This window comes from Toxoplasma gondii, chromosome XI (assembly GCF_000006565.2).
Source record: "Toxoplasma gondii ME49 chromosome XI, whole genome shotgun sequence".
NCBI classification, from domain to species: domain Eukaryota; phylum Apicomplexa; class Conoidasida; order Eucoccidiorida; family Sarcocystidae; genus Toxoplasma; species Toxoplasma gondii.
The window spans coordinates 750,545-765,727 of NC_031479.1; the positions used below are offsets into that span (position 1 = coordinate 750,545).

The following is a 15,183-nucleotide window of genomic DNA, read 5'->3' on the forward strand; positions in this document are numbered from 1 at the left end:
TGCGACATCACTTGCAAGACGGGCAAAGCGGCTTGTGCGTTTTCCCCTCTGATGACGATCTTCCTGAATTTTCCTTTTCTGTTAACAAAGTCCGTCTGAAAACCATGGGGGAACTCTACTGTCTAGGCCATGCGCAAGCTCCCATTCCTTCGCTGACACTGATATAAAAAAGTCAGCTGTGATCCGTCCGCTCGAGCCGGTGCTGTCAGCTTGGCGCGGGTTCGACGCACGTCTCTTTCTTTCCCCGCGGCTCCATCGAGTGAATCCTGTACCCTGTCTCGACAGGGCATTGATGTTGTGTTTTTCACGGCCTTTCTCTGGCTCTGCGTTGCCTTTTCCAGCGGCTATATCGCGGATTTTCTCATGTACGCTGCGACAGCTGACGGTGTTCGCACGTCTCCTGCACTGTCTCTACACTCTCCGTCCTCCTGTTGCACAGGCCTGTCAGCCTTTCGTTTCGATTGCTGCTTGCAGGGTCCACTCTTTTGACGGATTTCCAGTTTCAAAGTGTTGATGTATATTCGATGTGCTCTGACACGTTCTGACTCGTGGTCGTGTGCGGGAATTTCGCTGCCGGTGTCGTCTGTCCGTTTTGACCGGTCCAGACGTTGTGAGTTCTTGCTTTGTCACCGAGAGAATTCCAGGCAAGCCGCGGACCTTTTCCGTACTGGGCGCTCGTGCCCGTCAGGCCGTATGGCTCCTTGTGCCTCTGTGACAGAAGGCCTGAGAGGTGAGTGAACTCGCAGAAATGAGCTCATCTTTGGGCTCTGCAGATACGATGGAGAACCGGGGGCGGTCTGTTCCGCGCGAAGCCGCGGTTCGGAGACACATGCCCAACAAGAAACACAAAACAGAGACGGGAGGCGTGCCCCGCTTTCGGCGAATTCCCTCGTCTTTCTCGCGTTTCGTCTCTTTCAGCTTTTCGGTTTCACCGTGCCAAGCGTCCTCGCCGCCGCAGGCCCTCCTCGCCGTTTCTGTACCTCCTCCCCCAGAGTATGCTGCTCCGCAAGCCACGGCCGACGTGCGGCCGCGGAACTGTCAACTTTTCCTCCCGGCTTGCCGCCGACTTTTTCTGTGGCCAATTCTACTCTCATGTCTCGTTTGCTTGGAGTTCCACTCCGTCTTTGATCTACCGCGCACCTCATCGGCAGGGGACGCATCTGTGAGCCTCACGACCCGCGCCTCTCCTTTTTCTCGCGTCTACTCGATTCCTGTATTCCTCTTCACAGCGGGGGAACGGGACGACGGCACCCAGTCTAAGGAAGATGAGGCGGAAGGCGGAACGCAGAGGGGAGCTCAGTATTCACTAGAGAACGGCTCAATAGTCTCAACCGCGGAACGCTTGGAGAGAAGACGACGCGCAAGTGGCCTGTTGTGGAACCAGGAAGCGGACACAGCTCGAGACGCAGAACGCACAGGAGCGACACAAAACGCTACAGACGCTTCTGGCCCCTTTCTCGGGGCCGAGTATACGCTGTCTTTTTTGGAGGAAACAAGCGAGGACGGTCAAAAAACTCCAGCGTCAGCAGAAGAAACCAGTCGCGAATCGCTCAAATTCGGCCCGTTGCAATACAACGGCGCTTCTCGGGGCTCTCTGCAAAAAGTGAACATCGTCGACGAAGTTGCAGGACCCACGAATCTCGGTGAGACAGAAACTTCTTGCAAAATCCCCTACATCGGCTCGGTGGATTTCTTTCCTCTTCAGTCTGTCCACACCGAAACAAGTCTATCTGTCGATCGGTCCGTCTTCCTCTCTGTAGGCCTATATGTCTGTACGTACCTGTGTGTATCTATCTCTATATCTACGTATATATATGTATATGCATATGAGTATATGTGAATCTTTTAGTTCTCTGTTTCCGTTGTTTACGGCGTACACACATGGATATGATACCGGCGGCGTGAACCGGGCTGCTCACGGGCGTGTTTGCTTCATGAGGGAGGAGCGTCAGTCAGAGGCAAAGAAGTCCACGGATGACCCACCTGAATCACTAAAATTCCTCTCGAAGGGGAGCAAGGGCGTTCCGGCATGGTCACTTTTCTTCGTTTGGCCCCCGTTACCTCGCTTTTCGTCTCCTTCGTTGCCGGTTCGTGCTCAGGGAGGCTTCTGTACCACGTGAGCAGATTAAACAGCGACCTCGCCGAAGACGTTCTGGGAAATCAAGTTCTGACGAACCAGGTAAATGGAGGAAGCGCACATCAGCACGTGAAGACGCGCCCGGGTTCGGCATGCGGCGTCATTTTCATTTGAGTGGCGTCCGTTTCAGTTGAACCTAGGCAAGGGAGGAAAGTAATCGATCAGAAGAGCCAAGAAGATTCCAACAGACCGTGAATCGGGAACAGAGCGTGTGGGTTCAGGTGACGGCGGGAGAGCACAGAGGAATTGAGAACAAGGCTGCTGCTTGTTGATGTGTCTCGCTTCCTAATTTTTGCGTTTCCGTGCCACAATCTGTCTTGTGTTCCTCGCCAGATTATCGGCTCCACAGTGCTCGCGCTGAAAGCCAAGAGTCAGCAGCTGGGAGGCCTCGAGAAAGCTGTCAGCGTCCTCAAATCCAACGTCCGCGTCGGCCAACTGAGGGTGGTAGAATTTCGCGACCTCGTGCGAGCCAAGGCTCTAGAGCGCCAAGGTAAAACCAGAGAATTTGCGATGGTTCACGCGGAGTCCAACTCGTAGTGTATACTCGCGAGAAGAAAATACTTTCCCGCTAAACGTCCGCTTCTTCGAAACACACTTCCCTTCTCGCCGTTCCCGTGTCAGATAGGATTACTCACATAATCCGCTGGTACTGATTTTCTAGCATCTGAGTACTCTCGACGTTGAGAAAAGAGAGTTCTCGGCGACACACGGAGACCTTCAAAGTGACTCATACAACGGGATGCAAGCAGAAGACCCACCGGCAGTTCAGTTCGATTTGTTTGGTGTTCAGTGGGACTGGAGGTGGATCGGCAGATGCGGTTCTGTGGAGAAGAGAAGAGCAACGAAACCATGGGACGCGTGCGAAGGTTACTGAGAAACAGTCGCGTGATGCATGCGGTGTGCCGATGTACCGTTGCATGCAGTTGGTCAAACGCCCGTCCGTCTCTGGAGCTGCTGGTGTGTGCTTTTAGTTGAGCTGGAAATGCTTCTCTCACGTAGTGTTTATTTATACGTCTGCATCATTTGCGCCTGGAGGTGGTGGTGTTGTACGTGTTCTGTGTTTCGTCGTAGGAACTGTCAGGTTTGTTCATGTGTAGTTGCATGCATACGCCTGCAGACGACCTAAATAGACCTGCGCCTCACGCACCGCTGTTCGGACGTCGATCTCAAGCCCAGCATCGTGACAGACGTCGTTTGATTCGTGTTCCTAGCGCCATCGAAACCTGTATCATTTGTCTTTTTGTCTTCTTTGCTTTTGGTTCTGCTTTTCCTAGCGCTCTTTCGCGACCGGCTGGGCAACATCCGAGACCGAATCAACGATGCGGCAGGCTCGATCATCCTCCAGACGATGGCTGCCCTCCGCGGTGCCGTGGATCATCTGAAGAACGAAGCAGACGCTTTGCTTTGGGGGGAAAAGTACCGGAGTCGCCTCAAACAGGTCGAATTGCAACTTCTCGGCAACGCCATGAAACTTGATGAGGTAAACGACAGAAATCCTTTTGTCGGAGGCTGAAGCAGGTCGCATGCACTGGGCGAGAAAGGATTCGAGAGGAGGAGCGACGTCTGCTAGGCATGAGGGTGCATGCCTATAGCTGCGGCTCAGGGCGGGACTTTGTCTAACGGTTTGCCTCTCTGGGGAGCTCTCCTCTTGTGTATGTCTGTCTTTCTGTGTAGATGAACATCGGCTTGGCTTTGTCTTTGTTTTCGTCTCGGGTTCGTCGAAACCCGCTCACGCTCCACTCAGCGCTGGATCTGTGAAGTTGTGGGAAACGCAACTCAAACGCTTCCAGACTTTACACAGCCTAACGCGTCGCCCGCTAGATATGATGGGGAGATTCGCTTGTGTCCTTTTTCTTGTCGCCCGACCCTTGTGGCTTCTTTGTACCGAGATTTCGTCGAGATAGCCTTCTTACTTCTTGGAGATTGACAGGTTCCAAGAAGCGGATTCCTCCTCTCGGGGTGTTGTCGCCGTCCGTCCCTGCTGCATCTTCCGTCTGTATGACTGAAGTCGAGACGAGTATTTGGCTGCCGTCGCACGTGGCTTGGTGCGAGACAAGGAGAGTGTGTCGATGGGTCGACACGGGGCGCCTCATCGCGCTGAGATGAGTGGCGGAACCTTTTCAATCATGTTTGCGACGAGAAGCATTCAGGCGTCCCCCGCGTGCATTTCGTTTTTCTATTCTTCAGCTCCGAGGGATTCTGGATCAAGCGAGAAGTCGAGTCGACGTGTGGGTGGAGGGTGCGGGGAATGTGGTGCAGCAGATGGGCCAGGACGCATCCCGTTTGGCGCATGCAGGCCAGGAATCTTTTCTGACCACGGCTGCGGCAATCATCAAGAAAAAGGAAGAAGAATTCGCTCTTTTCTTGTCGACGCCGCGTGTAGAAGTGACCTACGGAGACATGCTGGTCGACCAGATTTTGATGGATTTCCGCTCGAGCAGCGTGAGCATCATGGACTTAAGTTCCTGGCTTACGCAGGAAAACGGTTTCGGGAAGAAAACGGCGTCGGTCGACGAAGTCGCTGCCAGACTCTTGAACAAATTGCGAGCCGCAGAACCCAACGTAGACATGTAAGGGCTCTTCTTAACTGTCGACACAAAACTGTTACATATATATTTGTCGATCTATCTGCATCGCTACACGTGTGTGTGTGTATATACATACGAACATACTTACATACATACATATGTATTCATATATATATATATATATATATATATGTATGCGGAGATTGTTCTGTATGTATGTACAAGTATGTTGCTGCACATTTACGTAATCACATCTATATTATGTGCTCATGTGTAGTTTTTGTGTAGAATCTCTGTGTCGAGCCATGTGTGTTTCTATCGATTCGTAGACGTGGTTGTCCCTAGTTGTTCGCACTCAGAGTTCTCTGTGTGTCTGGGTGAAGAATGTTCCAGGTCTTGCTCGTCTGTGGACTGCTAAAGAGCGTCGGCGTGTGTGTCTCTGCACTGCGTCTCCGAGTGGTTTGCGTTTTTGGAGGACTCCAGCCATATTTCCGGTTCGTCTCCTTTCTTCGCGATGTCTGTCTTGTCATCTGCTGCTGCGCTTCCCCGTTTTGACTTCTTCTTCGTGTTTCCTTTGCAGCCGCGCGGTGTTCTGTTTCGTTCCGCCGTACCCGGCCGCAAAGAATCTCGACGACGGCCGCTTTCACATCGTCCCGGACCTTCGAATAATGCAGACTGTCTTGGCGCATTTGCAGAAAGTGGACGTCGCGCGGAGCTACGTCGTCCTCTCGGTTGACCAACTTCTCATCCAGTCGCAGATCGTCGCCTTCGACAGGAGCGGCAAGCGCGCGGCCTCTGCCGTCTTCGTTCTGAAGCCTAGAAGTAAGCTTGGTGGAGACAGCAGCCGGCTTTCGCGTGCGGAAGTGCGAACTGGACAACTCGCTGAAATCAGCGGAAGAGCTCTCGCGGAGTTATTCTTCATGAAACGCGTGATTCGGGCGACTCGCGAACACGATCCAGCTGTGCAGGAACACCTCCCGGATGAACGGGGAACGCGGCTGCGCTATGGAGAAAGCTTTGTTTGTCTGGGTGCAGTCGACTCGTCGTTCAAGGGACTCGCACCCCTCTTCATGTGCCAGGCGCAGGATGCAGACAGGGTGTTTGTGTGTGTTGTCTGAAGCTGCTTTACATGTTTTTCTCAGCGCGCGCGTGGAGGTGTCGTGGAAACAGTTGATCCGTTGCAGAGGCGTTTGTCTAGCGCGTGCGAGAGACTGGGAGCTAGGAAAACAGTGCTTGGAAGTGGGGTAATTCTGTGGGGGCTGTTTTTAGGGTGATGTCAGATGCGAAGTCGCATGTCTCCATCGCCGTCGGTTTCCCCTGGGTTTGTGTCATGGGCTGAAGGCGCTACTGACGGATGCTTTCCTCGCGCAGTCTTCTTCAGTCTCTGATCTTCTTCAGTCTCGGATGCTGACCGTATACGGAGGATGCAGTCCCGGTTTCGCTCGCGAAGCGACGCACGTCGACCGGAGACAAACGTTTTCGACCACCCTGTCGGCCGGTGGCAGAGATAAGCAGGGGCATCGGGGACTCTTCTTGGAAGACACTCTGGAGCGAGAAGGAAGTCGGCTGCGTCTTGAATTGGATCCTCGTCGAATTGCGGAGAAATTGAATTTTCCCAAGTTCACGGAGCGCACGTCGTGCTGTCGATGTTTGCTGTCTCTTTCGCTTGCAGGCACTCATGGAGGCGATGTGATGTTTTCTCGAATCGATTCGTACGGCTTCGAGTTTCGACGAAATCTCTCGAGACACTCCCGCGATGTGATGCGCGAGGCCTTGCGAGCAACGGGACCGAAAACGAGAGTCCTCATCGTGTACGCAGGACAACGTCCAGGTGAGTTCATGTGTCAAGTAGTTTTTCTGAAATTCCCTTTTCGACGTTTTTCTCTGAAACCCTTTCCTCTGAAATCCTTTCTCTCGATTCGTTCTGCTCTCCTTTTCCTTCCTCTAAAGTGCTCAAAGGTCGTCTCACTCAAACTCCGTTTCCTGAGGTTGTTTACACTTTGTTCTGAAGTCTTTCGTAAATTCCTTCTAAATCTTTTTCCTACGACCCCTTTTTTATTCTTCTTCCCGAAACACTCTTTTCTTCAGTTCTCTTCAATTCTTTTTGCTGAGACAGTACTCTGGAATCCGTTTTATGGAATCCCTTCTCGGAATGTCTACCCTGGAATCACTTTCCTCGCAGAGATTCATGACTCAGGACCACCGTATCCCCTCCAGCATGTGCGTGTCGGAAGCCTCTGCGTTTGCAGGGTGTATGGGGGAAAACGCCTTTATGTGCTGTCAAGTGCGCCAGGAGAAAATCTATACATCTGTCGTTCGGCGACACTAATGGCAGTTTCCTTTACGTGGTCGGATAATGCTGCCTTCAATTCCTGTGGTCATTTGTTCCACCTTTCCAACGAGTTGTCTTTTCCTTGTCGTGATCAGTTTCGACTGCGACTGGTCCATGCTTATCTTCTATTTCTATCTTTGTCGTCCTGTCTCGTTTGTCTTAATATCTGCTTCGGGTATATATATATATATATATTTCTCTTCTCTATCTCTCTTGATCTCTGAATGTGGGACATGTAATATATATATGTATATATATATATATATGCACGTTTTTCTGTGCGTGTGTGTTTTTTAGCGACACGTCGAGGGAGCGAGGCTTCGATGCGGCACCATTCGATGACGTACCTTGCGGAGGCGGGGAGTTGCGCGGCGGAGTTCGCGAGATATAACGACCAGTCACTTCCAGAAATTCAGCAGTTGTCGACGAGGCTGAGGTCCGAACTTCGTTTCTTCATGGCGATCGAGAGAAACTGCAGAAAGGCTTTGGTCTCAGCTCGCATTCCGCCCGACGTGGAGCAGACTCTCCACCTCCCTCCCATCAACATGGGCGTCTACCGAATCTACCACATCAACCAAACTGCGGTTTTCGCTGCCTTCTCAGAGGTTCCTCTCCCCAGTGTGCCCCTCTCTTCCTTCTTCAGGTAAACGCGGAGAACAAAGAAAAATGTTTTTCTTCGATCAGCGTTCTTGCCTCGGGGTCTTGAAGAGACACGCTCGTCTCAGAGACAACAGACGTATTATAGCTGTATGCTGTGTCCATGTGTGTGAGTGTCTGGGAATACACTTGTGCATATATACGTGTACATATTTGTGTGTTTACCACATGTGTGTATATATGTATATATATATGTATATATATGTATATATATATATATGCATGTGTATAACTGTAGGTGTGTCTGTACCCTATGTGGAAGTGCAGACGGTGAAAGCCGAGGAGGCGTTCAGGTGCATGTCTGTGTGCGAATCGGATGACCGCTCACGCGTTCCGTGGAATTTATTCTCTGCGGCGGAACTCGGCCACGGGGGGTGTCTAGACACCGGACGCGTTTCAGGCGGCGTTGCGTTCGCGTCTCAGGTCTGCCGTCGGACTGCTGCGACTGGAGATAACGCGTTCTCGCTTCGGGCGGAAGGAGTTCGCTGTGCCGCCCCGCGCAGCGCTGGCCCAAGCGCTCTCGACTTTGTTTTCTCAGCGCATCGACGGAGATGCGCTTGTGACTTTGCGCGCGCGCGTGACCTCCGACACACGGTTGAGCTGGGTGAGAAGGAAGAAAGCTCGGACGTCTATACACCTGGAGACGAGTGTGGCGCCTCCGCTGTACGTGGGAACTCACCTAGTCGCAGACATCCGGAAAGAATACCTGACGCCGCAGGCGATTCTTACTTCCGTGGCTGACTATGTCGCGAACAAGTACCTCTCGCAGAACTTCATGCGGTACAGAGAAAAGCTCGAAGGCCGAGTTCTCTACATCCAAATTTCGCAACAAGGTTAGAGACCGGAGACAAAAGCAGAAGAAGCATGGAGCCAGCGGGAGAGGAAGAGCAGGAGAGAGGAAAGAAGGAAAGGAGAAGGCCAGAGAGAGCGAAGGACGTGAATGAGGGAACCAGGAGGAGTAACTGAAGATAGAGATGAGAACGAGTGAAGAAAGAAACTGGTGAAGACACGGTGGAGAGAGAACGAGCTCTGGTGTTTCAACAGTCCGGAGTCGTCGACATGCTCGTGTATCGAGTGCGCATGCGCTTGTGTCGATAGGGAGAAGGGATTTTGACGCAGCCCTCTGTGTTGTTCATGCGTTGCTGGAGAACCGCACAGGAAGAGGAAAAAGCAAAGACTATCCTCAGGCAGAGAAGAGCGTCACCAGGTAGACAGCCGTTTAAAATTTGAGAAGCATGGTGAGGAAGAGCGTTGGAGCAGACGAGAGGCTTCTCGTCTGGCTCACTCAGAGGCCTAGCGAGCGAAGAAGGACGAATCTTTTATCGAGGAGAAAAAAGCAGTCTCTCGTCCGCAGAACGCCGTACATAGCAGTCCAGACAGGACGTGGCGGCGCCGGTGTGGCGCCTTGTGTGGGGATTCGTCAGTGTGGTGAAAAAGAAGGAAGCAGCGAGCTAGAAAACGAGAAGATAAACGAGGCATGGCAACGGTCTCGCTCTTCGAGCGGCCCTAGGGACTAGCTCCGAATGAACCTGGGTTTGTCTGCTCTAAAAAACCTGCATTTTTCAGAGGAAGTGGCGCCAGAGGCCACAAGCGAAACGCTTCGGAAATGTGGAAGAACCTGCCGGTTTGTCTCCTTATGCATGCATGCACACTCAACAGTACCCACATAGGTGCATGCATGTTCGTAAGTGTACATATATTTGCACGTATATATAATATTTATACTGGGTTTCTTTCAAGAGACAAGTTTGTATGTGAGGGAAGGTGTCGTGGACGCGCATGTGGGCAGGGTAGATCGAGAGGACAGCGAAAGGTTTTGGGAATCTGGATCTCCCGCGACTGTCGCCGACAGTGGAGACAAGCGAGAGGGTCATAGCTAGAAGGACCACGAGGTAGATTGAGCGAGTTCAGAAGAAGGTGGAGAAACGGGTGCGATGTGTTTGCTGTGGAAGGATGCAAAGAACGGATTCAAGCGGCACACACTAGGCGAGAGAGGAAAGAGACGATCGTGGAGGAGCAGACGAAGAAATAACTCTTTTCTACACAGAAAAGAAAGAAAGAGAGAGTCGCTGTCTGGGGGTGTCGTGAGTCAACTGCAGGTGGTTTTTTCGTTTTGAGTGCAAAGGTGCTTCGAAGACACACTCGTCTCGTTTCTCTCTTTCGACTGCGCTTCTCGCTTCACGGGTTCCTTGGACCGCCGTGTGTGCATGCACCCGCACAGACTCCAAGGGCAGTTGGTACTTCTTGTCTTCGTTTTATTTTTCGTTTCGGAAAACGCATATTTCTCGACGAAGCTTTCTTTTCTTTGGGCTCGCCTCCCTTCTCGCCGCCGCTGTTCTGGTTCCCAGAACCCTCAACAGTTCGCGGGAGAGGAACGCGTTGCCTGTCAGACCAGAGGTGTGTGGCCTGCCGAAACAGTCCGGTTCGATGGTCGTGTGTGTCCCATGATGTTTTTGCGGGATTTCAGCGGAGTTCACTCTGACATTCTACAGCGATTCAGGTTTAAGAATCGAGTTTGGAGAGGGCACAAAGGCTTCTTGTTGAAGGAACTGAAAGAGTTGGAGTTTTGTGGCTTAAGGCGATTAGACAATGCTGCATCAACGTTCTGGTTCGAGATGCAGTTCGGGTCTTCCAGTTTCCCCTCGGCGGAAGCGCGGAAGACATAGCACCTCTCCGAGACCAGGGAGAAGTCCATGCCATCGTGATGTATATTTGCGAGATGCATATCTTTTGAATTCGCTTGCCTGGCGGTCGAGGCGACCTCAAGAGCAGTTTGAGTGCACCTACTCTCTCGACGAAGAGAGAGTACAGAAGCGGTCTCTTCCTCACTCGCATGTGACCCTGCTCTGTTTCGTCTTTCCATGGATTCTTCCTCACAGCTCGGGCAGTCCCTCGGCGATTCAAAAGGTCTCTCTTTTGTGTTGAAACGCGTTGCATGCATCTGCCGCTTGCAGAGCTGCGGTGTGAGCACACTGCACAGCTACCCACCAGCATCTCGCCGAGGCCGCGCGTCTTCTTGGCAACTGAAAGGAGATTTTTCTCAGAAGCGACAGTTGAGAGATTCTTTATCTGGATTCCAAAGGAACACATTGGTTTTCAACGTTAGTGTCTGGTCTGCTGCACTCCGAGCTGAGATTCTGTTCAGCTTCTCGCCTTCGCACAAACGAGGATGGACCATCACCCCAAGGAGGGTCCCAGATCGCCCTCGCTGCCTATTTGACACAACTCCACGGTGGGAGTTCCGCGCTCGTGAACGATCCTAGTTTCTCTTCCCTAAATCCTTCTAAACAGCGGATTCTACGATACGCTCTTCACTTGCGCAGTTCCGACCTCAAACGCGGACCTCAAAGATTCCGACACACAAAAATGGCTCTGCGTGTACAAACACGCTGCTGATAACCTCTTCCCTCTTGCCGGCATCCCAGCGAGCACAGCTCTTCATTCTTAACTGTCGATGTTGACGTACTCCTTACTTCATATATATATATATATATATATATGTTACGAGCACACTGCTTATATGCATACATATGCATGTGCATCGATTTGTCTGTATATGTGTATATATTTGAGTAGATACGTCTGGAGAACGGAGACGGTCCCTGCCAAGAGAGTTAGGCGCGCTTTTAGAATCTACGGTTCAGGAGTGAATGTGGGAAGAAGAGGAGCGTCCTTGTTGAGCTGGTGCAACAGACGAAGGAGCCAAGGCTTAGACGGGAGATGTTTCTCTGGATTGTCTCCTTTTTTCGAGGCAAGACCAATCTTTGTGCGAGAGACACACGGCCAAGGAAGACCGAGACAAACTGATACGCATTCGTTTTCGATTCCTCTTCGTTCTGCGTCTCGATTGAAAAGGACGCACGGAAGCTTCCGGGTGAGGCAGCAGAACCTGCAGTCCCCAGAAAAAGCAGATCGATGATCTTCTCAAGGCGAAGCAGCGGGATGACGCTCCATGCTGCATTCTGTGTCTGAACTCTAAGTGGAGCACCTCTGTGAGCAGAGAAACGATTTCCAGGATCGAGGAGACGCCCTTTCTGCGCCTCCTCCTTGCTGTGCAGCGACTCCTGCAAACGCATTCTCCCAGGGAGGCGAATGCTGCAGCGAGGCCGCGGTTCGATGTTTTCTCGAGGAAGGCGAAAGCGATTCTCAAGCGTAAGTCTCTGAAGCGCGAGTGCGAAGTGTGGAATGGTTCCAGCAGCAAAGGACTGAAGAGAAGAGCAGGCTTTTCCTCTGCTTCGAGGAGCACTGGATGCTCGCACATGCCCCAGAGGCGAGAGAGGAACGGGTGTTTCGAAGACTTCGTAGCAGAGGAGATGACGAGCGGAATCATCAACGCAGAAGGCGAACAGAGAAGCCTGGAACTTTCAAGAAGATGAGGACGAAAACCACGAAGTGGTAGACACCAGGACACAAACAGAAAAAGGAAAGCAACGCGTAAGGAAAAGCCTCCCATGCGCCTTGCGTCGTCCACAGTCGCCAGCCGGCCCCGACGAAAACGGTTCCCGCCATGCAGAGGAGACATGCCTGGAAGCAAGAAAAAAAACAGAGTGGAAATGGAAGAAAAGCTGTGAAAGGAAGAGTGGCGAAGCGAGGCAGAGAAACCCGTCAAAAAACAGAAGAGGAAAACCAAGACAAGAAGGAGACTAGCAACAAACAAATAGAAGACGACTGCCTCCGACGAAAGCACGAGAAAAAAACCAGAAGACCAGCACTGACACCACCAAGTCTCACAGCTACAGAAAAGCCGTGAGGAGAGGAAGTCGCATGACAGAAGGGTCGTGAAGGATACCCTTGAAGAGGCAAGAAGTCACAAAGAGAAGAAAAGAAGCGACAGGCTTCGTTGCTTCGCCACACACCAGGAAGAAGTCTCCTCGCGGCAACTCGACCGATTCGGTTCCTGGGAGAGGAGGAAACTGTCGCGCCTGAAAAGCTGCGGCGACCTTGGCGCCTTCTCTGAACTGTTTTTGCTCGGCAGCAGCTGAAAAGAACACAGACGTATAAGCCCAGAGAACGGTCAATGCAGACGGACGGGGAGTGACAGGACGATGTCTCTCGTGTCGCTTCGAAAACAAAGGAAAGCGAAAGTGAATGGAAAAATGAAAAAACTCAAGACATCCGTCCAGTCCTGCTGCGCGTTCCGGAACGGCTGAACGCAAACGCTGCTTTTAAGCAAAACGTCAGACTCCCTTCTCGCGTTTCTCTTCGTCACTCTTCACACGAGTGCCTCTCCGCAAATGCAAAGGTGAAGAGACCTTCGGAGACGCCTGGCGCCTCCTGAGAGTTGCTTGACCGTCCCCGCCTTCCACGTTGCGAGTGTTCAACGAAGAAAAAAGTCCTTTTAGCTTGAGAAGCTCGAAATCCCCTACTCGATTCGTCGCCATCGAAAGAAGCTGCTTCTTGCGACTTTTCTGTCTCACGCGTCTCTCCTTTTGCCCCTCGTCGCTGGCGCAACTCAGAAGCGCCAGCGGAGGCAATACAGCCTGCAGAGCCTTCGTCCGCGAGGACTTCTACTTCAGGACTTGCGCCCAGCATGTTGACTCGAGTCAAAAGAGAAGGAAACGGAGGTGGAGAGAGGGACGGAACTAGGAGGAAATAAAAAAGGAAAGAGAAGAGGGAAGGAGAAATGAGTCGGGAGACGAAGGTGTATAGAATATCTCGGAAGAAGTGAAAGAGGAAGCGGCACACCGGAGACAGCTAGCAGGAGGGAGAGCAGAAGGAGATGAGAAAAAATGGGTATACATGTTTGTAAATATCGATGGACTGAGGCAGGGAACGGAAGACAAGAGAAAGAAGAAGGAAGGAAATGCAAGAAAAGAGCAAACCGGCGCAAAACAGCGAGAAAAAACAGTTCGGAAAGTTGTCCGACTCAACGATGAAGAGGGGGGGGCAGCTCTCAGAGGCTGTGAAGGCGCCCGCGAGAAAAACGGAGATCTTCCCAAAAAGAAAAGACACATAAAACAGATATAGAAAAAGAGAAAATAAAGGACTTTCGACCTTTCTTGTTCGGCTCATGCTCCGCGTGTTGTGTCTTCTGTCACAGCGAGAAGGTCGTCTTTGCGATGTGCAGCACGTTCGACGGTGGACTTGAGCACACACTCCAGAGAGCATTTTACTGTCTGTTCTTATGTTTCATCTCTGAAGATGGATAGCTGTGGATTGCTTTCTTTCATCGCTTTCACTCTGGAGAGGCATGCAGGTCTTCTGCGTGTTTTTCGTCTTCTTCAGTAATCTCATACACTCTGCAGCGCATAGTGAACCTGTAACTAACGCCACGTACTGTTTACGACAAAGATACTCAGGATGAGATTCTCCAGTCACCACTTGACATCCGTGGAGGTCTTCCTCTAATTCGTTTTACTTCAGGAAAGAAACGCCTGTGCTCGTAAATGCAACGTATGCTCAGAGAACTGAGAAAACGTGGAGACTGGCCGTGACACACTTTTCCTTCCTCTCTGTTTTGCCTCTGCGAGACCACTCTGAAATCCCGTGATCCTCACAGAACTAAACCCGATTTAATTTGCCAGTTTAGGAACAGGTTCGTTGCTTTCATTCTGTGTACCGCCCCTGGTAAGATCGTGATTTTTTCTCTCAATACAAGTCTCGCGTTGCTTGTCAAGCTCCTTGTGTCTACTGAGATTGGCACAGATTAGTCTGGCATTGTTTATCCCAGTTGAGTGGAATATTAGCATTGACGTTTCCATTCTGTGTACCCCCCTTGTGAGATCGTGATGTTTTCTGTCAATATGAGTCTCGCGTTGCTTGTATCTACTGAGACTCGCACAGATTAGTCTGGCATTGTTTATCCCAGTTAAGTGGAATATTAGCATTGACGTTTCCATTCTGTGTAGAGCCCATGTAAAATCGTGATGTCTTCTCTCAATATGAGTCTAGCGTTGCTTGTCTCGCCCCATTCGCACGCGTCCATGTTGCTAGGTAGTCACTTTAAGAGCTGAACAGTGGAACTTCTATTAAGATGCACGCAGTTGAGTTTGAGGCTGAACTGGCAGAATGAACGGAAAATGAAAGCCGCCTCCTTGTTGAGTCGGTTCCTGTTTTTCTTTCAGATGATTTCTTTGACGGAACAAAACGCAGCTGAATCAGAAGCCCAGACATCCGGCGGCACTCCTGCAAGTGATTGAAGACTTATGAGATGAAAATGTGTTAACACTTGTGGTCGCCTCCCTTGTGCATCGAACACGTTCCTTGGGAATGTATATTGGTGGAGAGAAATCTCATTTTCTCTAAGTTTGCGCAACGAGCGCATTAAAAAAGTCGCACTGACAGAAGGCGTGAGCGAACTCCTTCCAGCTTCACTGCACACTAGACGAGGAGAAGAGAAAGAAAGGAGGCAGCTAGAGCAGACAACAATCTGAATTACCTTAGTTATGAGTGGATTTTTACTTGCCTTCGATGCCTAGGTTCCCCATATCTGAGATGTGGCTTTAACGCATGCATATTGCCCGTTGGAACACGTGGAGGAGAGCGATCGTGGCAGCGCCACTCTCGGCGAGAAGGCAAAGAATGGAGAC

At 51.3% G+C, this 15,183-nt stretch overlaps 2 protein-coding genes across 2 annotated transcripts; one reads left to right on the top strand and one right to left on the bottom strand.

The window, feature by feature from the left end:
* The first annotated feature begins 283 nt into the window (after positions 1-283).
* Positions 284-11,233, top strand: TGME49_309600 (hypothetical protein). Its single transcript, XM_002364176.2, has 9 exons — positions 284-1,643; positions 2,100-2,179; positions 2,471-2,627; positions 3,412-3,617; positions 4,325-4,707; positions 5,246-5,487; positions 6,338-6,496; positions 7,295-7,640; positions 8,078-11,233. Exons 1-9 carry the CDS (start codon positions 749-751, stop codon positions 8,490-8,492), a joined length of 2,883 nt encoding a protein of 960 aa, XP_002364217.1. The 5' UTR covers positions 284-748; the 3' UTR covers positions 8,493-11,233.
* A 750-nt stretch (positions 11,234-11,983) lies between these two features.
* TGME49_309610 (hypothetical protein) lies at positions 11,984-13,619 on the bottom strand (the record flags this gene model as incomplete). Its single annotated transcript, XM_002364177.1, has 3 exons — positions 13,072-13,619; positions 12,511-12,632; positions 11,984-12,178 (listed from the first exon to the last, which is right to left on the bottom strand). Exons 1-3 carry the CDS (start codon positions 13,184-13,186, stop codon positions 11,984-11,986), a joined length of 432 nt encoding a protein of 143 aa, XP_002364218.1. The 5' UTR covers positions 13,187-13,619.
* Between the last annotated feature and the right edge of the window lie 1,564 nt (positions 13,620-15,183).